The sequence below is a fragment of the Echinops telfairi genome, unplaced genomic scaffold, assembly GCF_000313985.2.
Source record: "Echinops telfairi isolate 266 unplaced genomic scaffold, ASM31398v2 ScPeMD7_2;HRSCAF=8, whole genome shotgun sequence".
Classification (NCBI taxonomy): Eukaryota; Metazoa; Chordata; class Mammalia; order Afrosoricida; family Tenrecidae; genus Echinops; species Echinops telfairi.
Genome location: NW_022103898.1, coordinates 60,619,472 through 60,643,629, shown reverse-complemented (window position 1 = coordinate 60,643,629; position 24,158 = coordinate 60,619,472). Strand labels below are relative to the sequence as shown.

General features: G+C 42.8%; 1 protein-coding gene across 1 annotated transcript in view; it reads left to right on the top strand.

Moving 5' to 3' along the window:
* The window catches only part of LGR5 (leucine rich repeat containing G protein-coupled receptor 5), a 180,509-nt gene extending 157,292 nt beyond the window's left edge, over positions 1-23,217 (top strand). Inside the window, exons 10-19 of the mRNA XM_013004085.2 lie at positions 2,348-2,419; positions 2,574-2,642; positions 2,783-2,854; positions 7,765-7,830; positions 9,048-9,119; positions 12,840-12,911; positions 13,618-13,743; positions 15,677-15,822; positions 17,451-17,534; positions 20,345-23,217. Coding sequence (XP_012859539.1) covers positions 2,348-2,419; positions 2,574-2,642; positions 2,783-2,854; positions 7,765-7,830; positions 9,048-9,119; positions 12,840-12,911; positions 13,618-13,743; positions 15,677-15,822; positions 17,451-17,534; positions 20,345-21,432 — 1,867 coding nt within the window. The 3' untranslated portion in view covers positions 21,433-23,217. The remainder of the gene's footprint in view (positions 1-2,347; positions 2,420-2,573; positions 2,643-2,782; positions 2,855-7,764; positions 7,831-9,047; positions 9,120-12,839; positions 12,912-13,617; positions 13,744-15,676; positions 15,823-17,450; positions 17,535-20,344) is intronic.
* The last annotated feature ends 941 nt before the right edge of the window (positions 23,218-24,158 follow it).

Genomic DNA, 24,158 nt, shown 5'->3' with positions numbered 1-24,158 from the left:
TCATCCTTGCTGCCAACATCACTGGCATCTTCCTAGAAGCCCAGCATCTGTCTTGTAACTCTCCTTTCTGTGTCACGAACAAGAGTTCAGGACCAGCTGTTTACGTTTCACAGAAACCTCTTACCCGCTGACAGTCTTAGCCCTCCGAGACATAGTCCAAGCCAATCCTTCCTATCAGTTCCCCAAAGCCCTCCTGACTTACCGTGTGTTGTGTTGTGTTGTGTTGTGTTGTGTTGTTGAAAGAGCCCACGGTAGTTAAAATGCTCAGTGGCTAATCAGTTCTCATAAAGATTCACAGCCTTGGAAACCCTTCAGGGCAGTTCCACTCTGCCCTAGAGGGTCACTCTGAGTTAAAATCAATTCTATGACAATGGCTTTGGGTTTTGTGTGTGTGTTATTGTTGCGAGTTGTCCTCAAGTTCATAGTGGTCCCCATGTGGCCCCATGTGCGCACAGTGGACCTGATCCATAGGGCTGTCAAGGTTGTGATCTTTGGGGAGCAAGCCCAGTAGCTTTTCTTCCAGGGCCCCACTAGATGTGTTCAAGCCCCCAACCTCGTGGCTATAGTCAATCACTTAACCATTTTCACCACCCAGGGCCTCTTCCCGGCGTAGCAAACTATGCTATTTTCCAAACACAAGTCTTTCCTTTTGACCTTTACTTCTGCTCTTTCATCCCCTCACTATACTTGTGGAAATTCTGTCTCCAGGGTCAGTTTCTCTTGCTCTCCTGTAACACAAGAGAAAGCTCCTTCCCGGAAACCTATCGTGCTTTGTCTTTGTGATACTTCTGCCTAATGGGTTTACATGCACGTGCATATCCAAACCTAGCCCATGTTCGTACACATGGACATATATTTGAACACAACTACAAACATATAAGCATGCAGTATAATAGAGGATGTGGAATATTATAAGGGGGAAATCCAGTTCTTAATTGTAAGGCCTATATTCCAGTTTTAGCTCTTCTTCTCACCAATTGTTCGGTCCCAAGAGAAAAGAAAAGAGCAGAGGGTTAGAAGATTAGAGGGTTAGAGGACTTCGGTTTGCTTGTTGACAACCATACCTTAAGCACCGTGCCAGATGCTATACATGCATTCACTCCTTTTACTCTTACACAAACAAGACAAATACATGCTCTTATCTCCGTTTAACAAATTAGAAAACCAAGACGCTGGGAGGCATTGAAATTGCCAAATTCACATGCTTGAGTCTCAGTTTCTTTCTCTGGAGATGAGAAAATAGCCATCAGCCCTATGGATCTTATCAAGTTGTTGTATGTACCACACAAGCGAACAAGATGGGCTGTTATTTTCTCAACTGATCCCATGTCTCTTTGGGGCAGGATTGCCAATATCTAACATAACAGCAGGCACAGAACAGATATTCAAAGACAGTTTCTTAAATGAATCAGTCGTCCAATCCCTGGAGTATCTACCTTCACACTTTGAACACCAAATGCCCCCAAACCAAACGCACTGCCATGGAGCTGATTCAGACTCATAGAACAGAGTAGAACTGCCCTGTGGGTCTCCAGAGCTGCAAACCTTTATGGACACAGAGAGGGTCATCTCTTTCCCACAGAGCAGTAGGTGAGTTCAAACTGCTGATCTCGTGGTTGGTAGACCCACATGTAACCCAGTCCACCATCTGGGCTCCCTGTTTTGAACATAGTTGATTCAATAAATATTGGTTGAATTTAAGTGAAGTAGAAAGTAATTTCATTTAGGAACTATGTGTGGGGCTCTGCTAATCAGGCAGTTTAGATACTGATATTGAAAACATCTGTCCAAGAAAAATATTTTGAAGTTCTTATTTTTATATCCCACCTTTTAGAACAATAATTAAAGGGGAAAAAACTTGTAGTGGAACAAAATCCTCAAATAGTTATATTCCACTCAGATAATTTAAAGAGTCTCATGAGTAAGTCGTGATAGGATTTGACCTTCCTATAGAACTTCATCTTCCATTATTATATGATTGCTAGTACTTCCAATGACCTTTTGCCACTCACTGGCTATCCACAGGGTTTGGAGGCAAACAAAGGTTACCAAGGATGACTCCAGTCAGTTCTCTTACTTTTCTCCTTTCTGCCATTCATATCTGCCCTGCTGTCAGAAATTTTCAACGCGATATCGTATGGATTTCTTTTTTTCCCCCCAGAAAATCTCTTAATGCAAATCAAAACACTTTTGAGGTTTGCTTGCAACCCAGTAATCAGGAATGTTATACAATATAGTATAATCAAAATTACATAAAAACTTTTAATGTATGTGCTGAAATTTTGAACAGCTAGTCATTTGCCATACAAGTTTTAAACTAAGGCATTGGTGATATGATTTTTTCCAGACATTTCTATGACAACCCCATCCAACTTGTTGGGAGATCTGCTTTTCAGCATTTACCTGAACTAAGAACACTGTAAGTCTCCATTGCTCACACACATCAGTGACCTCCTACAGGGTCATTGTGAAGACCCAACAAATACTGTGGGCTGAAGGGCTTTGAAAGTGGCAGTAAAATCACGCCTTTCGAGAATCATCCTCCAATAATCCCCAGGTTCTCTTTCTTTTAGGACTTTGAATGGTGCCTCGCACCTAACTGAATTTCCTGATCTGAGTGGAACTGCCAGCCTCGAGAGTCTGTAAGTGCTTGAGTGGCCTCCTGACCTCGTCCAGAATGCATCCTCACCCTAGAGCCTGCCCATCTTCATGGTGGGAAATCAACATATGTCACTGCGGGACACCTGCATGAAAGAATCATGTCTGTTTTGTGTTTCCACAGCACTTTAACTGGGGCCCAGATCTCATCCCTCCCCCAAACTGTCTGCAGTCAGTTACCTAATCTCCAAATGCTGTAAGTATGAATGAGACACTAATGTTGTGTAAAGAGACAACTTCCATTAGGAGGGAAACGGCAGGCCTGGTGTCAGCGTGGTTTCACATGGAGAAGGTTCTTTCCCCACGGGCTCTAGGAGTCAGCCCTCCTTTTCCGCATTGGGCCAGGGCAGTGGCTCTCTGACTTGACCGCCGTCATCATGGCAGGCACGCCCTTTGCCTCCAGCTCCGAGACCATCTCCCGTGAGCATTTTAATTGGCACGTGTTTCATTTCCCTCTCTCTGAAGACTGGACATAGCAGAGCAAAACCACCTCATGGATCAACACCCCAATATGGATGCCCAAATTTAAAACGATGTTATCAAACCCAGACAAACTTTCATAACGATGACCGACCATTCCTCTGGTACAACTGCAGGCTCTTGGTTCCGTTTCCTCTAACGGTGAAACAGCTGGCACAGGTTATTTCTGTTGACCTGGGTGTCTTCCCCTGCCTTTCCCATGTTTTGCCAAAAGCACTTTATGGGTATTAGAAGAGGCTTGCATTGACCTTTCAAGGAGGATCACAGTGGATCACCGTAGAAGAATGGGTGATTCCATGGTAGAATTTTCACCTCCTACGGGAGAGACCCAGGTTCAATTCCCTGCAATGTACGCTATGCACAGCCACCAGCCACTTGACAGCGGAGGCTTGTGTGTGGTTATGATGCCGACACTGCCCCAGACGAAGGTGGCCTGAGACGAAAGGATAGGCACTGTCCCTATGAAGAGCAGACAGCGGCCCTCTCTGGCTCACAATGTTCCGATCATGGGGAGGACGTCGGACTGGGTAGAGTTGTGCATAGGTGGGATCTCCAATGACCAGGGGCCAATGCAATGGCCGGTAACAACAACAACAAATGGTATCTTGCCATGACTCCACTCACACACAGAGGCCTGTAGCAGATGAATCCTTGAATAGCTATACGTCCATGGTAGGCATTACCGAGCAGCAAACAATGAGCCGGGCACATGCATTGAAGGGAAGACTGGGAATGCCTAACCCGGTGGTGCTGCTTCCCCTGCCTAGTTCTCCAATCACTTCCGACTCCGCCAGGCAGCCCCAGAGTCAGTTACGGGAGGTTGAGTGAGTCTCCTCCTCCTCACCCACGTCTCCCTAAGACGCAGAGACAGAGATGAGGACACTGAGAATTGGTCAAGTACATTTATCAAGGTTAGCCTTTGAGAAAGCAGCGGAGTCCAAATGCAAATGCAGGAAATCTCATGGAGTAACTGAGAAGTATGTGTATACCAGCTGATGAAACCTCAGGGCCGTCTTAGAGTTCTGCCTACCACACCTGGAATCGGTGTTGGTGTCCGTACTTCTTGAGGAAATTGACTAACACCAGAGGACTTCACATGCTGTAACTCATAATAGAGACTCGGGGTGGAAGTCACATGTGTCTCCACCAGATCACAGTATAAAGTACGGGCAGACGGCTCAAATGATCCAGAGCAAAGGTTCCAGAGCCTGTCTTCCAGGTTCAAATCCAGATTTCATTATATGCATAAAATCACACAACACATTGAGCAAGTGAATTATCTGTTCTGGGCCTCAGTTTCTCCATCTATAAACTAAGAGCTCTAGCCGATTCCCACAGAGGACCAGTGTGAGGGTTACATGAGTTACATGTCCAACACTTCAAACAGCAGCCAGGGCTTCTGTGTGCCATTGTCCACGCTTATCGGCAGCTTTCTCAGTCCCTTGGTTCCATTATTTTTGCCTTAAGTTAGAAAGTCCAAAGTAACACAATACACTCACTGCAGTCTCTTCCTATGTTCAAAGAACGTCCTTTGGCCTTCACAAAAACCCTATAAGACCAGCAAGGCAGGTATTAAGGTCTTCACTTGTGTAGACAGCTGAGAACAACAACATCCAAGCTTTAGCCAATGTATATCTGGAAGTGGAATTAGTTGCAATGAGCCTAGAAGCCAGGGTCCTGGCTTCTGTTACCCTCTGCTTTATGTTCTCCCAGAAGTATGGGCCTGGGAACTCCTCTCCTTGGTTGATTGACTCACTAAGTACCTGTGGCATGAGAAAATCGTCACGATACATCAGTGGTTTTGCATCTATATTGTTTCACCCCATTGGGATTACTTGGTGCACAATCTAAGGTATGACTTTCAGCTCTAAGCTCATAGTGGTAGGCAAGTCACATCATTTTTCTATGGGGATAATCATTACGTCTCCCTCATGTTATGATCACAAAGATCACATGATGTAATTCAACTAATACTGTAAATATGGTCCCTGTACAAAGGAAGTGCTTGATTAGTGTTATCTCCAGTAATTGTCAAGGAGGCTTGGTAGTGCAGTGGTTAAGTGTTCAGCTGATTGATGAAATGGTGAGTGGTTCAAACCCACAAGAAAGTTGTACCAGTCTGCTTTTGTAAAGCTAGGAAAGTCTGTGGGGCTGTTCTTTCCTGTCTTATAACATTAGTGTGATTTGGAATCAATCTGGCAGCAGTGGATAAGGGTATAGCCTGCAGGCAGAAGATGGCACTGTCAGATAGACAGTTTTCTGTGTCCTCTACTAATAAGTCAGTGGTTCTCAATCTGTGGGTCATGACCCCATTGGGGGTTGGACAGCCCTTTCACAGAGGTCACCCGATTCATAACAGTAGCAAAATTACAGTTATGAAGTAGCAATGAAAATAATTCTATGGTTGGGAGGTCACCACAACATGAGGAACTGTATTAAAGGGTCATGGCATTAGGAAGGTTGAGAACCACTGTAATAAGTACATCATTTGTGCCCTTGCAGCCCATGGAGAAAAGTGAGTCAAATTATTATCAGCTTACAGGAACAGTAGTGGGTGTAGCAATATCATGAGGATAGGGGGATGGTTGGGATAGGGGAGGGGAGGAAGGGGGAACCCATCACAAGGTTGGATATATAGCCCATCCCTCAGGAGGAACAAATAACAGAGATGTGGGTGAAGGGAGACAATGGATAGTTTAAGACACAAAATAACAATACATAATTGAGCGAGGATTCATAAGGGTGGGAGGATGGGAGAGGGAGGGGGGCAAAAAGAGGAGCTGATACCAAGGGTTCAAGTAGAAAGAACAGATTTTGAAAATGTTGATGGCAACATATGTACAAGTGTGCTTAATACAATTGAATGATGGATTATTATAAGAATGGTAAAAGCCCCCCCAATAGACTATCCATAAAAAAATTATTAGTTTAGATCGCATCTATTTTATTGCATTCACTACTTTTCAAAAGTATATACAAAATAGTTAATCAGGTGTGTGTGCGTCTGTGTGTGTTTATAGATATGATTTTGTTTTGCTTTGCTTTGGGTCTTTCAACCCTCCAGTATAAACCACAAGTTTGTGCTTGCAAACAGCTTTATTTGAGCTATTTATATGTAGCAAATTAACTCCATTCCTATATATACTCAGTGTATTCGATAAATACAGGATAAAGTGGTCCATCTCAAGAACAAAACCATTTAAATTCTCTCAAAAACAATAGAAGAATATGGAATTTTTCAGTTGCATTGTAGTGATCTGGTTTTAAGAAAGAATCAGGCATGAAGATACGTTAGCTGATTTGTGGATACATTTTAAAACAGGAGACAAGATTATATGTGGCATATTATAATCTTGTCTCCTGTTTTAAAATTTGTAAATACGTGACTTTTTTCTACCAGCTCCTTTTTGGAAGACTTGCCGGTGCCGTAGTCGTCAAGAACTGTGCTAGTAATGCCCAGGTTTATGGTTCAAACCCAGCAGCTGCTCCAGGGCAATGGGTTAGTGTGGGATTTGCCTTTCCATTTTTAGCTTTCTACAAATTACCGTGGCTTGTTTTAGATTAGTTATATTATACTATAAACATGTCCAGATGTTTTTGTGATTCTGTAATTTATTGAGTTTTGGCTGAAGCCTTTCTTAGAATCCCCACCCAACCCCACACCCCTTGTAGTGATTGATTTCAAAGTTTGTGCTGGGTTTTGAATTGTTGTTGGGTTCTTTTTAGTTGATTAGAAAAGATGATTTCTCTTAGCTGTAGAGATGTAGCAACTCTTAGAGACAGATTCACAATTATTTTATTTAATTTGTGTTCATTTCAGTAAAGTAATACCTAGAACATTATAGATTATAACAAAATATAGATTCATTAAGTAAATTATTTAAGTCAATTAAAGAAGTATAATGAAACCCAACTTTCCTGAAATTCTTAAATGCTTCCTCACCCCCGACTATCATGATCCCAATTCTACCTTACAAATCTGGCTGGACCAGAGGATGTGCACTGGTACAGATAGGAACTGGAAACACAGGGAATCCAGGCCAGATGATCCCTTCAGGACCAGTGGTGTGAGTGGCGATACTGGGAGGGTGGAGGGAAGGTGGGGTAGAAAGGGGAAACTGATTACAAGGATCTACATATAACTCCCTCCCTGGAGGACGAACAACAGAAAAGCCGGTAAAGGGAGATGTGGGACAGTGTAAGATATGTCAAAATAATAATAATGTATAAATTATCAAGGGATTGTGAGGGAGGGAGGTAGGAGGCAAGGGGGATGAGAAGCTGAGACCAAGGGCTCAAGTGGAAAGAAAATGTTTTGAGAAGGATGATGGCAACAAATATACAAATGTGCTTGACACAATGGATGGATGGATGGATTGTGATAAGAGTTGTATGAGCGCCCAATAAAATGATTTTAAATAAATAAAGAAGTATAACAGTTACATTTCAGTACACATTTGAATCTACTGCTTAATCCAATAATCCCTGTGACTACCTGCTTCCCGTCAGTGCTGAGAAAAGGTTTAGAGGCGGGAGCTGTCAGCTCAGAAGGCACAGGCGAGCAGGGCGTGTTTGCTCATGATTAATACATGACGGCATTTCCCCCTTGCACCTTCTGTTTTTCAGAGACCTGTCATACAACCGGCTAGAAGATTTACCCAGTTTTTCAGTCTGCCAGAAACTTCAGAAAATGTAAGTCTCTATGTGTCTCTAGCGGTTACACGTGGGCTGCTAACCACAGTCAGCAGTGAGACACCACTGGCTGCTCTGGGGAAGGAAGATAGGCTTTCTAGTCTTCTAAAGAGTTACAGTCTCGGAAACACAGGGCAGTTCTACCCTGTCCTAAAGGGTTGCCCAAAGTCGGAATTGACCCAAGGGCGGTGAGCTGAGTTTTGTCAGAGTCTCTAAGTCACCTAGCAAAACCGAGGGTCAAAACTCACAGTTTACAAGCATTGTTGTTTCACTTGCTCCGTGGCCCACTGGAGAAACGTGTGATGCTTTCCGTCCGTGACTGTGCAGGGTGCTGCAGATCCGGAACCAGACTATCGTTTTACCCCGTTTGACAGGCAGGCCTGTGTCCCCGCACACCCAGAGAGTGCTGGTTTTACAAATGGAAGGCTGTGGCCAGCCTGGCTTAGGCAGTCTATCTGGGACTCTGCTCCAGCATCATGAGTTCACTTCAGGCTCCCGGTCACATTGTGGTAATTCTGACAATAGTTCAGGCTTTTCCATGATGCTATTTATTGCCCATTTAGCAGAGCACAGTATCAAATACATATAACTTTTCATGGACTAGGGGGAAACAAACATTGTTTGTTTTTTTTACATCGGAGCGGGGATTTGGGATTATTAGTATGTTTGTTTCATAGTAGCCATCTTCAGTGGAGGTGCCATATTTGTCTCTAGGATGTTGTTAGGCATAAAACACTTTGGAATTCCTCTCTGAAAAATGCATCCCACAGAAAACATCAGCCTCCTGGCATTATAGTCTCTCTTGGGTTTTAATCAAAACAATATTAGTCATCCAGCCTTTCAAACTTGATTTTTCATCAAATGCCTTTGGGCCATTAGGAAGAAAAAAGATTTCTGACACTTCCCAAAGGCCCTCAAAGAATCCAAGAAAGGCTTAGTAGGCAAAGCCAGGAAAGGAGTCCTCAAAACTATTTTGCGTGATGATGGCATGTTTGGAATATGGTTTTATATCCTCCCAAGGGAACTAACTGCTTCAAAAGAAAGTCAATACTTCAGTGTGTAAATTATAATGCTTTTTCCAAACAATCAAATTTTTAAAAAATACAGTTGATGGTCACACCCCATAGGTTCCTTTCTACCGAGAGCAGGCAGTCCTCCTTTCGAAGTTCTCTGAAGACTGTGCGTATTGAAACGTGTCTTTGGCACCCTCATTTCAGTGACCTCCGACATAACGACATCTCGGAAGTCAGAGCCGACGCGTTCCAGCAGCTGTCGAGCCTCCGAGCCCTGTGAGTATCGTGTGGAGCACCTTGCCCGGCACAGAGCACGGCTTGTGTCTTTTAGACCCTCCCCCCAATGTTTTCTTTTCACAATACACTCATACCATCACGTGTGTGTTGTCTGTGAAAAGCAAGTATTTTACACTTGGTAGTGTCCAGAAACACATTCAGCAGTAGTGAATTTGCAGTCATGCTTTCTGCCAGTTAGCAGACCTTTGATAAAGAGGAAAGAGGCCAAGCTGTTGAATTCCCTATAGCAGTGGTTCTCAACCCTTTGGGGGTCGAACTACCCTTTCACAGTAGTCATATTTCTGATGGTTTTAGGAACCAAGACACTGCTCCTCTATCCATCTCCAGGTGGGTCTGCCCACATGCAAATACGCCCACATAAGAGTACCCAGCATGATGACATTGTCGTGCCAACCCCATCACATACACCCTGGACAAATACAGATGTTTGTGACAGGGTTGGCACCATAATGTACTTATGCAAACCAGTCACACATGTAGAGCAGCTACTGTGTAGAAAGCAGCTGCTGTGTTGAAAGCAGCTACTCTGTTAAAAGCAGCTACTGTGTTGAAAGTAACAGTATTGGAAGTAAAATGACACTTCATTCATGAATTATAATTACATACTGTTTTGTGATTAATCACTATGCTTTTACTTATGTTCAATTTGCAACAATGAAAATATATCCTGCATATCATATATTTATATTACGATTCATAACAGTAGCAAAATTACAGTTATGTGGTAGCAACAAAAATCATTTTATGGTTGGAGGTCACCACAACATGAGGAACTGTATTAAAGGGTCACGGCATTAGGAAGGTGAGAACCACTGCCCTATAGGATGTGCCTTCTCTTCACCTGAAACTGTCAGGGATCATTTTGAGAGCAACAATGAAAAAAACACACAATGTTCCCTGGCTGCTTTTCTTTCCTGGGGAAGCAGTTTTGCAACACGTTTCCCAAAGTTCTCAAGAAGCAATTCCACTCCTAGGTATCTATTCAAAATCTTGAAAACAGAAACACAGAAACATATACCAGTGGTCATTGCAGCTCTAATCATGATAGCCAAGAGGTGAAAACAGCCTAAATTGTTCACCAACAGAAGAATGGTTGGACGAAATGTGGCATATGCATGCTCTGTAGAGAAACAAGGTCCTGACATGTACTACAACATGACAACATGGAAAAACCTGGAAAACATGGTCAGGGAGGGCAGTGACATGAAACACAAGAAGGATGGGTATGGTATAATGCCATTTAGGTGAAATCTCAAGATTAGGCTAACGTATAGAAACCAAAGCTTGTTAGTGACTCTCATATGTGAGAGGAAGTAAAGGGGAAATTGTTGCTTAAGGGACACTGAGTTGCTGCTAAGGAAAATGGGACCATTTGGAAATGGATTATGGTGACGATTACAGGACATGGTGAACATAATTTGTCACTGAATGGTACATGTGGGAAAAATTTTTAATTGGCAATTTTTTGTTATATATGTATTTACCACAATTATAAAATCTTCAGGCAACTATTAAAAATGTTAACCTGCCTCCTGAATTAGAATGTCTGGGAGATAGTCCTGTGAATCTGCATTTTTAATAAGTACTCTAAGCTTTGTGTACAATTGTCCTACAGCATGCTTTTGTACCTCAGAAAAACATAAGATCTGTAAATTCTTAATAGTATTTTATTTTTTAAAATATCATGTTAGCCCTAAATAGGGGAAATTTTGATAACAGATTTTTTTTGTGTGGTTTAACAGTGAAAACTTTTCTGCCCTAAACCTGAATATTAATATGATTTTGATTAAATATAATCATATATAAAATTCAAACTATGGTAGGTTTACTTAAAACCTTTTTCTTTTTCCTGACTTGTATCCTAAAGATTTTCTTAATATTTATAAGAGACTATACTTGTCATGGTTTAAATTGCCTCCCCTCAAAATATGTGTCAATTTGCCTGGGCCATGATTCTCAGTGAGGCGCCAGTTATGTGATGATGTAATTATCCTCCATGATGTGATGTGATCAGTTGTAATCAGTTGTGATCAGGTGGGATGAAGCACCCTTACTCTGGTCAACCCTGACTCCAAGTACGGGGAAATTCCCCAGGGTATAGCCTATGTCACCTTTCATCTTACAAGAGATCAAAGGGAAAAGAGAAAGAGAGGTTGGGACCTCTGTGCTGAGAAACTCCTAGACCTCAGAGGAAACGGATGCCAAGAGACATGGAGATATCTAAGGAATGCCAAGCCTACAGATCTAGAAAGCTCACGAGAGCAGCGTGTTTCATTTAACTCAGCCAGAGTCTTTGAGTACGACGTGCTCTCTTCAGTAGATACTTAACACGGGGCTTCAAAAAGTGCATGGAAAAATAGAATTTTTCCATGCACTTTTTGAAATCCTATATTTTATAAGCAATTCATAGAAGATGTTTCTGCGAACAATTCCAAAGTCCTACCCCAATCACTAGCTTTCCCATCCTCCTGTGCCTTTTCTTAGTTATCTGGGATAGTCTTCTGTTCTGAGATCAATGAAAGGGGACCATGAAAAAGCTCCCAATTTCCTCCCGTCAGGGGCCCTTTCAAATGAGAATGTGACTCTTCTGTGAATATCATTTTCTCAAGTTAACTCAGCATCCAGATATCGTAAGTAAATCACTTTTCTGCACTTGAGAAAAATTTACTGTGATCACTTTGAATTTACTCAGCTCCATACATATTAAGCCATATTGCTCAACTGCAGCCATATTGCTATCCAATTGATGCCAACTCATGGCGGCCCCATGGTGTCAACGTAGAACTGTGTTCTATGGTGGTTTCAGTGGCTGACTTTTTCCAGAAGCGGCTCACCAGGTCCTGCTTCCAAGGTTCTTAAGTGACTCAAATGCCCAAGCCTCCAGTTAGCAGCCGAGCATGTTAACCATCTGTACCACCCATTTGCTAGGCATTTTTTAAATGAAGATCATAAAGTCATATTTCTTTCATTAAAATATGAACATTCTTATTGCTAACTTATCTATAAAAATTCTTGCAGAAGTTTTAAATCCTGCTAAATGATCTATATTTCATTATGTTTGGAGGGTGCGAAAGGTGAGCGAGTTATATTCGCTCATAAGCTGTAGTTATTCTGTGCGATCATCGGATTTTGTTTTGAACGTTAGTCCCTCTTCTGTTAATTAGGAATTTAGATGTCGGTCTTTCTTACTGGGAAATTTCTTAAAAGCATCTTGTGTTTGTCTCAAGGTCTGACATCTATGGGTGATGCGCATAAATTCATGTTGAGTTTCATTACATGTCCAAGGGCATTTTATAATTTAAAGCATGCTTGCTCATCTGAAGAAGAGTCTCAAATCCTTTCTTCCCATTCCCCTACCCCCATCATCTTAGAAATGTAGTAATAAAAAATTGGGGGGGGGGTGGTAATAAAATTTTATAGCCATGTTAGCATTGACTTTTTGCAAGGAAAACATAAAAATGAAAAAATCTACCCGAATGATATTTTCTTCCCCTTGATTGCTTTCAACAAGGTTAATTTAAAGTTCTCTATTTAGTTATTTTGTACCATTAATACATTTATCTGAAGGGTGATTTAGTTGATGAGCTAATTATTCCAAGTGGAAATTAAATTTTGGTAGAAAAATGAGTGCAACTAGCAAAACTTTATACATTTTTCTTTTTACATGAAGTTTTCCCATTTGTTTTGTTTTTACAATAGAAATTTAGCTTGGAACAAAATTGCTGCTATTCATGCCAACGCATTTTCAACTTTGCCATCTTTAATGAAACTGTGAGTACTCCATTGCTTGTCTGTGGCATGTCTTTTAAGAACAGGGGGCCTCTTGTGAGTAAAAAGGTTGGTTTTGCTGAGAAAGCCTGCAATGCAGACCCTCGGTGTCGCCCTGCCTAAAGAGCCAGGCCTCTGCGCATCCAAGGCCCTTAAGTAGATCATTGACTCTCTGGGCAACAGATGAGTCTGGTTATTCAGGTAAAATTTTTCCATTTTTGCTAAGTGATCAGGTGGAATAGAATTAAAGCTTTCATTTTACTCTTTGCCGTCCTGGCTGACAGAAACCACCCTGTTCCTCTTGATCCTTGTTTTCCTCTTCCCCGTCTCGACCATCTCCCTCATGAGAAAAGAAGCAGTTGGTCAGAAGAGAAGTCAAAGGGAGAAAGAAGGAAATAAAACGCTTTGCCTCCTTTGCCCTCCCCTTCGCCCCCACCCGAAACTAAAGACAGCACCACTTGATTTTAGATGCCCCCACCCTACAAAATGAAGCTGAATGTGAAAATTATCATTTTTTCCTCCTGCGATTCTGATTATAAATAGAAAAGCTATCAGGAACAAAAACCAAAACAGCTGATTTTACCACTCAGCGTAAGAACTCTGCTTTAGAAGTTCTTATTGAGCAGTTGAATCGCCTTTAGGTTGCTTTTTTAGCATAAATGGTTTATGCTGACAGACTGAAAGCCAATTGTTGTTTGCTGTTTTGCAGGGACCTGTCATCCAATCGCCTGTCGTCTTTTCCCGTAACTGGGTTACATGGTTTAACTCACTTAAAATTAACAGGAAATCATGCCTTACAGAGCTTGATATCATCTGAAAACTTTCCAGAACTCAAGTGAGTTTGTCATTAAAACTAATAAGATACATTTGTGGTCATGTGAAATAATAGACATGTTATAGTGGTTCTCTAAATTTATGAGATCATGGAACCCTTTGAATTGCGTTTCATGCCCTCAAGCCCCCACCCCTGGGGCATTGCTAGGACGAGCCCTGACCACATTTCCTCTTTCACAAAGATGCCTCCTGGAATCACAGAGTTCCTGGAAAGAGTTTGCAAACCATTGATCCATAGGCTATAAACTAGAGCATGTAATCAAATAACATTATAACATTATTGTACTCCTGTTTACAATGTCTAATTCATCTGGCCTGTGTGTATGTTCTAATAAATTGTACTAAATGGATATTGTTTGAGGAAGTAATGCTCTTTAAAGCCTGTTATGCTTATTATTGATTTTAAAAAGCCCCTGGAAAGATTTTTTTTTAAAAAAAACATAGTGCCTTTATATACTTTAAACAGCATGAAATTAATATGCCCTTAAGAGAGTTTAGGAAATAGAACAGAGAAAAAGAATAAAAGTCTTAAAATGCGCCCCCTAAACAACTTTTTATTATTATTTTTTTTTATTTAAACATTTTATTAGGGGTTCATACAACTGTTATCCCAATCCATACACACATCAATTGTGTAAAGCGTATTTGTACATCATTTCTCAAAACATTTTCTCTCCATTTAAACCCCCGACATTAGGTCCTCATTTTTCCCCTCCCTCCCCACTCCCCCCTCCCACATGAGCCCTTGATAGTTTATAAATGGGTATTTTGTCATATCTTGCCCTGTCCGACTTCTCCCTTCATCCACTTTTCGGTTGTCTGTCCCCCAGGGAGGAGGTCACACACAGTTCCATGTAATCGGTTCCCTCTTTCCTTCCCATTCTCCCTTTACCCTCCCTGTTTTGCCACTCACACCACTGGTCCTATGGGGCTCATCCATCCTGGATTCCCTGTATTTTCAGTTCCTATCTGTACCAGTGTACCTCCTCTGGTCTAGCCAGTCTTGCAAGATCGAATTCGAGTCATGGTAGTGGGAGCGGGGAGGAAACCTTTAGGAACTAGAGGAAGGTTGTATTTCTCATCATTGTTACATCGCACCCTGACTGGCTCATCTCCTCCCCGAGACCCCTCTGCAAGGGGATCTCCAGTGGCCTACTAATGGGCTTTGGATGTCCACTCCGCACTCCCCCCATCATTCACTATGGTAAGAGTTTTTGTTCTGATGATGCCTTACACCTGATCCCTTCGACACCTCGTGGTTGCATAGGCTGGTGTGCTTTTTCCATGTGGGCTTTGTTGCTTCTGAGCTTGATGGCCGCTTGATTACCTTCAAGCCTTTAAGACCCCAGACGCTATACTTTTTGATAGCCGGGCACCATCAGCTTTCTTCGCCACATTTGCTTATGCACCCATTTGTCTTCAGTGATCCGTTCGACACCCCGTGATCACACAGGTTGATATGTTGTTCCATGTGGGCTTTGTTGCTTCTGAGCTAGATGGCCGCTTGTTTACCTTCAAGCTTTTAAGACCCCAGACGGTATATCTCTTGATAGCCGGGCACCATCAGCTTTCTTCACCACATTTGCTTATTCACCCGCTTTGTCTTCAGCGGTTGTGCTAAACAACTTTTTAAATATTTCCTTCCAGACTTTGTTTCCAATGGATGTTCAATTGCTAGAATTACAATGTGTACGAGTGCATATATGTGACATTATATGGTAACTACTTTGTCACTGTGATTATTAACCTTTTTATGACTGGAATTTTTAAACCTCCACAAAACTAGAGGAACTATCATAATATGCCCCATCATATAATTCAATAATTATCTTCATCTCTCATTAATAATTTAAATAACTTCATTGTTATAAGTAGCATAGTAATGATTCATTCCTTTAAGGGCATAGTTTTGTCTTATTTTTGTTCATATACAGGATAATAGAAATGCCATATGCTTATCAATGCTGTGCATTTGGCGTGTGTGAGAACGTCTATAAATTCTCTAATCAATGGAATAGAGGTGACAACAGCACGGTAGATGACCTTCATAAGAAAGATGCCGGACTATTTCATGTTCAAGGTAAGACTTCCTATGCCAGGGCAATGGGATTGTAACTGGGAAGGTATTGAAAGGTCCTAGAACAGATGATCTGAACTCTACTCACAACCTCCCCCGGGGCCGAGCATGAATCCCATTCTTTAAAGACAAGCAGAGAAAGAGAAGGCTCCCTCCGGCGTCATTCTAAACATTGTCCATGGGTTTCTAAGACTCATCTTCTGATTGACATTCTTTTGGAGCATGGATTGTCCTCACAGGTGCTTAGTTAATACTGACCTCAGTATTCCTGTAAACCTTTTAAAGAGCCTCATTCCAGTGGATGCCATTTTGAAACTTATTTCTGAAGAAGATAAAACCTAGTTTTATTCTTTGGGCCTGAGGAAGAGGGGGAGACGGCATTTTGGAAGTCTCCCCTGTTTCAGCAGATGGGCTTAAGAATCCGACTTCTTATTTAATTCAAAAACATTCTCCCAACTTCACACACACACACACCTATGGGGGCATCTGTCAGGGAGGTGAAATGAGATCATGTCTGTGAAGGCACTTGGCTTTCCCGGAAATAAGACATTACTTAAATAGACCGCAATGTGCCTCAAGCCACACCTGTTATAATGAGGAGGTGCTCTGGCAGGCCCCCCACTCCTCTCCTCGCCAACCCGGCAAGTCCACACAGGGTCTACACAGACTTGTTTTTCATCCTTTGTGATGTAATGATTTGTCAACCCCGAGAGAATGTGATTCGGTTTTGTCGACAGATCTGCCAGCATTTCTTCCCACACAGGAAGGGGCTGACGGTTGGGGTCTTGTTTCGTGCTGTTGTTTTTAGACCACAGCCTGGGCCTTGCTTTTGTTCTCGCTTTAGTTTTTACCCCGCAATGCCACTCACTACGTCACTCGTTCACTACAAAGCAGCAGCAAACCAACCATCCGAGTGCCTACTATGTGCCAGGCACTGGTCTAGGCCTTGGGGGTATCCGATAAACACTAGGGACCTTCATGGACCTTATTTTAAACCCGGATTTTAAACCCCGGGCCCCATGTCAGAATCACACACGAGCATTTACAAAGTACGGATGCTCAAGCTCCACACCAGAGCAAACTACCAAATCAGAATCTTTGAGAAGATCTGAGATGCCCGTATCTGGGTAGTTACCAGCAGCACCTGAGTAGTTAGTACTGGTCTGTGGTTAGGCAGAATTCCCCAGGAAAGGCTGATACTATCCCGGATGCTCGCTCCTGTGCTCGAAGAAGACAGCCCAGAGCATTTGACTAAATCAGTTCAGAAAATTGAGTAAAGCATTTCCTCCATTGTATGGAAAGGCCCACCACCTCTCTTTAAGGTCAGTTCACTTTGGGGACCCCCTAAACTCCAAGAAGCAACAACAGAATGAGAAAGCTTAGATGCGATGATCAGAGCCTGGGGTCACTCTTCTTGCTGAAAGAGAATGTCACAGGATAGTTCAAGTAGAACTAACAAAGGCAACCTCATAATCAATTTTCAAATGAGAACCCCAGGAAGGGGGATGTCTGGCTTTCACTTCCCTTCACAACAGCCCATGCCTCAAGCACAATCCAGACTTCTCCCTGTAATACAGTCCCTCCCAAAAGAGAGACAGAATTTATCATCCCAGGGTTTCTCCTTCTTGCAGATGAGCGTGACCTTGAAGACTTCTTGTTCGACTTTGAGGAAGACCTGAAAGCCCTTCATTCAGTGCAATGTTCACCTTCTCCAGGTAGGAAAGGCATCAAACCCGCCTTAAGCTGTACCCACCGTGGAGCCCAGAGGCACCTATAACATTGAACTATAAAGCAGAGTTTGGGCCATCTTTGTAGCACCTCAGTACACCGCCCTATGGCAACCTGCAAATTGAAATGTTCATTCCCTGGAGATGGTCTCAAGTCATAAAAACAATTTTTGTGGGAGTTTTATTTTTACTCAAGTTAATGGAAACCAAAGAATCAGACATGTAGTTAAAGATATCTGTAATCTTTATGAAGCTACTGATAATTTAGCCTGAAATCATGTGATAGTCCTGCCTCATATAATCACTGATTTGTGAAGTGATTAGGGTTAGTCTTATAGGAGACTTAAGAAGAACGCAGAATAACCACCACATAATCGGTCTGGTGAATTCGAATCCTGGTTTGTTGACATAAACTAACATGTTTGTTGGAGTTTGGGTAAACAACATGGAGGCCATATCTGACCTCTTCTCCACACCGCCCAAGGCCGACTGCCACAAGGCAGAGGCCAGACACGACTCTATCCTTCTGCCTTCGGACACCAACCGCAGCCACTCCGCCCATGACACTCCCGCCGGGTTCAATATCTCCTTGCCGTGGCCACACACAACTCACAACACTCTTAGCGAGTCTAGGGGCTTCCTAGGTAGGCTAACAGGTGACCACAAGCGAGATCATCGGTTCACAGCCAAGCCTCTTTCTCTGGTCCTCAACCTCTCAGTCCACAGTCCTTTGGCCTCTGCGTCTGTGACCCAGGAAACCCCCTGCTGCTTCTCCTACCTATCTCACCGTCAGCAGCACAGCCTTTCTGCTCTGCCTCGGTTTCTTTGCTCTGTCCCATGGTCTGGTCTCTGCCTCCACCACTTTGGGCAGGGATCTGGAACGTGCTCTACTGGGAGCTTTTCTTCCTTGATGGTCCCAGAAATCATGCTTCTCTTCTACACAGGGAACTAGCAACAAAATCTCACCAACCGCCTCTATGTGTGTTTCACACACCTTATTTGCACAATCATTTCTGTGGATTACAGAAACATAACTAGAAGAGCCGTAGTAAAAGTTTCACTTCACAATAGAGCTGAACATGATAAACATCATTCATGTCATTGAACTCTATGTGTGAAGATCGTTGAAATGGAAAATGTTGTATTAGTGGTGTTGTCTTTTAAGATACTGAATTTGTCCCTCTTACCAAAAGCAGGATGGGACCATTGAAAAAAAAAATTAAAAGCTGGGAAGAGCTGAAGTGTTTGTGGGTGGTGTAAACAGTGTGCACTCAACTGAGATAAAGCTCGGCAGCTCAGCAATGCTTCTCTGGGCGGGGGTGGGGGGGGGTTGGTGGCTCTGTGGAAGAAAGACCTGGGCCAGGGAAATCACTATTGCCAACTCCTATCTGCAAGTCTAGAAACTAATCAAAGTTGGTCTTAGCCACAAACCCGTGACTGTTCATTCTTGGGCTCAATGCTGGAATAATACCTTAGTCCCCAGAAAAGGCAGGCACCGGTAGTGGAAATGGTACTGCCAATGCTCAAATGCCCGAGATCACCTGCATGAGGACGATGAGAATTTTACAACCAGCTGCTAGAAGATACCGTGAATCTGGGAAGATTGACCGCCATCTGTGGTACCTGAAGGTTAAGGGGGACAATTTCAAGAACAAGCAGATTCTCACCCACAAACAGAAGGCCAAGGTCCACAAGTACTTCCTGGATCACCAGCCTGAGGTCCAAAGGTCTAAGAGCAAGGAAGAACAGCGCTTCAACGAGTAGCAGCTCTGGGCCAGCAAAGAGATCGCCATGGCTGGGTCCAGAGAGAGAGACGAGAGCTGCCGTTGCGCTCTCTTGTCTGTGCGGAGTACAGATCAGTCAAACCAGCCTTTGTCTGGTGGCACATGACGCCCCCCCCAAAAAAAAAAAAAGATTACAGCCAAGAAAACCCTGCAGAGCACTTCTGCGCTGCCTATGTAAGGCATGGAGCTGCTCTGAGTCTGAATCAGGGCTTTGAAGCAGCCCCATTCCGTTCAAACCCCAGCCCCGCTGCTGATAATTTGCACTTCTACCCCAGGTATAACGAATCTACATTTTTAACAAGATCCCAGGTGATCCTTAAGCACGAAGTGTACAAAAGAATCACCCAGGGATCTTGCCCATATACAAACTCTGATTCAGTGCATCTGGGGTGGAGAGGCAACCACTCAGCAGGAACACACCTGAATCAACCAATAGGAAGGTGGCGTTGAACTGGTTCTTTGGCCACGGGGTTTGGGGTTTTTTTGTGCTTTGTTTGTTTGGTTTTGATATTTACTTTCAACAAGGAGTCCCTTCTTTGCTCAATCTACAACCATGATGAGATTTTCATAAAATACACCTCCATGTTTCTAACATTATGGAGAAATTCCTGGGGTGCTCTTTCTCTGCCTATGGACGTTTTTTGAAGCATTCTAAAACATGATGGAAAATTCAGAAGATCTGGCATTTTATTTGACCCCCAGCACTTTTGTGGGGAGGGACCTCAGCCAAGCAATTTACCTACCGCCCACCCACCCCCATTTCTATTTCTCTGCAAATAATCTGGAAACACAGGCCCTTAGTTGGTCCACCCTTCCCCTCCCCCTCCCCCTCAGTGCTGCCAAAGAGACAAACAAGGACAATGAGGGTTCAGGAAACTTGCGGATGGTCTCAAGGGTACTACATGGTACTGGGCCCTTTCTCGCCGGGCGTCCTAATAAGTGAACCACAAAAGTAATTTGCCACATATTGCAAACTCTGATTTGATAAGTCGGTTTTCTTTCTTGGATTTTCAGGACCCTTCAAGCCCTGTGAACATCTGTTTGGTAGCTGGCTGATCCGAATTGGAGTGTGGGCTATAGCCGTTTTGGCGCTTACCGGCAATGCCTTGGTGACTTCGACGGTGTTCAGATCCCCTCTGTATATTTCCTCTATAAAACTGCTAATTGGGTTGATAGCGGTGGCGAACATGCACATGGGGGTCTCCACTGCTGTGCTGGCTGGGGTGGATGCATTCACTTTTGGCAGTTTTGCACAATATGGTGCATGGTGGGAGAAGGGGGCTGGCTGCCAAGTCATCGGTTTTCTGTCCATCTTTGCTTCCGAGTCGTCTGTTTTTCTGCTTACCTTGGCAGCCCTAGAGCGCGGTTTCTCTGTGAAGTGTTCTCCAAAATTTGAAACAAAAACGCCTTTTTCCAGTCTCAAAGTAATTGTTTTGTTCTGTGCCCTGCTGGCGCTGACCATTGCCACAGTGCCCCTGCTGGGCGGCAGTGAGTACAACGCCTCCCCGCTCTGCCTGCCCCTGCCCTTTGGGGAGCCCAGCACCACTGGCTACATGGTCGCCCTGGTCTTGCTCAATTCCCTTTGCTTCCTTGTGATGACCATTGTCTACACCAAGCTCTACTGCAATTTGGAAAAGAGAGACCTGGAGAACATTTGGGACTGTGCCATGGTGAAGCACGTCGCCTTGTTGCTCTTCACCAATTGTATCCTGTACTGCCCCGTGGCCTTCTTGTCTTTCTCCTCTTTACTGAGCCTCCCCTTTATCAGTCCCGACGTGATTACGTTTATTCTGCTGGTGATTGTCCCACTCCCTGCATGTCTCAACCCCCTGCTCTACATCCTCTTCAATCCACATTTTAAGGAGGATCTAGGGAGCCTGGGAAAGCAAACTCACTTCTGGACAAGATCAAAACACCCAAGCCTCACGTCTATTAACTCTGATGATGTTGAAAAACAGTCTTGTGATTCCACCCAAGCCTTGGTCCCCTTTACCAGTGCCAGCATAGCCTATGACCTGCCTTCCACCTCCGTGCCCTCGCCAGCTTACCCAATGAGTGAAAGCTGTCATCTGTCGTCAGTAGCATTTGTTCCATGTCTCTAATGAAGGTGAGAGAGCACACCTCCTCAAAGTGTGAGATTGAGTGTGTCCGGAGCAGTCGCTAAGAAGAACTGAGTTTCGTTTCAGTAAATTCTCTCCGTGGGGCAAAAGTTGAAAATCTATCGATTCGTGAAAGTAAAAAGTGAGTCTAAATGCTGTTCGTAGAACTAGTTCAACAAAGAGATTGATCACTCACACTCCTGTGGGGAGCCCGGATCAAAGACGGGCATTGAAATGACCTTCACGAAACCTTCTACGTGATTTCAAGTGAATGCTCTTTAGACTCATCAACCTAATGGTGTGGGGGGGAAAGAATACCAAGAACTTCCTCTTATAATAGGTTTATTTAAGCAAAAAATCCTTAAGAGGTGGTCGAAACAAAAGAGACTAACGATTTTCAACATCCGATCTTATTAAATGGCCCAGAGAACTGCCTTAGTGCCCCTTTTTCTCCCCTCAGGATGGTGCCGTAGTTAAGCACTGGGCTGCTAAGACAAGGTCAGCCTTAGGCCCCGGCCCATCAGCTACTCTGCAGGAAAAATAAGGCAGAGTACTTCTGCAGAAATGGCTGTCGGGAAGCCCTTTCCGGCAATCCTGCGCTATGATCTAGTTTTGCTGAGTCAAAATTGATGACAATGGGTTTGGTTTCTGGGGTTTGCCTTTCCTCAGACAAGATCTTGTTAGGTCATCAATGCCCCTGAGGAAAGTTTAAGGTATTATTAACGCACTCACATTCTGGTTATTTTTAGAGAAACTGAGTTTTGTATATCAGAACTAAATGGTTCCACTCTCCCTGGAATAAACTTGCTTACAAATATTTTGAAAGCAATATTAAATTAAGTCTTAAATTACCAAGAAAGCGATCATGCACAAGAGTTTTTCCTTGTCTAACTCATTTGGAACCCCTGGCTGTACAGAGCTCAGAATAAGAGTCCATTGCTGGCAACGGACATGCTAGAAAAGAAATGCAAAGCACTCTGGGACTTTTTTTAATGAATGCACAAGAGGTTCCATAAGTTGATTCAAATGAATGTGCATCTTAGGCTAATGATCAAGTGTAAGAATGATATCAATGTACTGACGTGGCTTATTACATGTATTTCTCTAAAGAGCTCTGTAAGTTAGGGTCTGACACCACTTCTGAGTCAGCAAAGGCGCAGTAAGTAGCATTTCATCCTCCCTATTCAGCTGGGTTTTAGTTATGTTCTCTCTGGATCAACCTCCTGGGTGTTAGAGACATTGGTCCTCGGTGTATTCCATATTTAATACATGTGTTAGCTATTTTAAAAGGTAAAATATTAAAATTAAAAGTTGGAGAATTATTTTGTAGCATCTATTATCCTACATTAGCTTCAATACATCCAAACCAAAAGGTAGATTTAGTGAGATTTATTTTTATATAAGCATGTTTATTTTGATCAGATGTTTTAACTTGGAATTGAAGTGAAATACATTTATGAGATGTTTTATAAAAGTTGTAAATATAGAACTGTATTTATTACTACAGTAAAGATTCAGCAATATTAAGAACCATGATATCAAACTATGTACAGTGACATATTCTTCCATATATGTTGTGTTTCTCTGTCCATTTTCTTTAAGTTCATCAACTGTATATAATATATGTGAGTGTATAGTACTTGTAAATAGATTCTAAACTTGCTTTTCTATTGGGTACAAAATAAAATAATTTGTAATAAAATGTGTGACTCGAAAACAAAATATTTTCAAGTGTATTTTTGAGCTGAATAAACCTCCTGCCTTTGAGTCGGTTTGGATTCATAGAGCTGAGACCCTACAGAACAAAGAAAAATGCTTCCAGTGAGTTTCCAAGACTGTACGTCCTTCAAAGGTCAGACAGCCTCATCTTTGTCTCATGGAGCAGTTGGTGGGTTTGCACCACCAACCTGGAGGTTAGCAGCCTCGTGCTTAACCCACTGTGCCACCAGGTCTCCTTGAGCTGAGTTAGAACACTCCAAAATTAACTTGGGCCTCCTTACATGAGATGGTGGCTATATTCAAGTATAAGCCCCCAAACTCCATTTTGAATCAAAAGTGATTTCTGCATCTAGCAAGCAACCTGTCATTTCTGTAACTCTGTACCACACCCTGAGAAAATTACTTGGTAAGCAATTTTACAGAAGAATGGGATTTAGTTTGTTTAAAAGTTTTGCTTGGTTAAGAATGTACCCTGTTCAGGATACCAGGTACAAAACAATTCTCAGAACAGATACTTATTCAAGATATGCCTTTGAATTAGGCATGTACTCCCTGCAATCAGACAAGGAGGGTCTTATCATTTTAAGGCTGGATGCACCCAATTTAGTTACTACTGAATGCCAGCCAATCACTGAATTTTTATTAAAGTCCCTATATTTTCTTATAAAAACTTCCTAATCTGTCTCCTCTTAGGATCATTTGGTTCAGAATCCTCTGAACCTCAATTTGGAAATTGCCTTGTCTCACAATAAAAGTCCTTTACTTGTAATTTCAACTGGATTCTGTCATTTGTGCTTGTACATTTCTTGTCCGAAGTGGGATCCAACTGACAGCTTCTAGAGCAACCCCGGGAGGCTCAGAACGTAGGTCTGGGTACAAACAGGAGCCTCTTGGCTTGCCACTTTCCTAGATCGCCTCCAAGCTCCTCCCTCTTTGTGTAGAGTTCTCTGAGCTTTACTGAGGATGACTGTTGCTCTCATTTTTGTCTGGATTTATTTTTTCTTTTATTT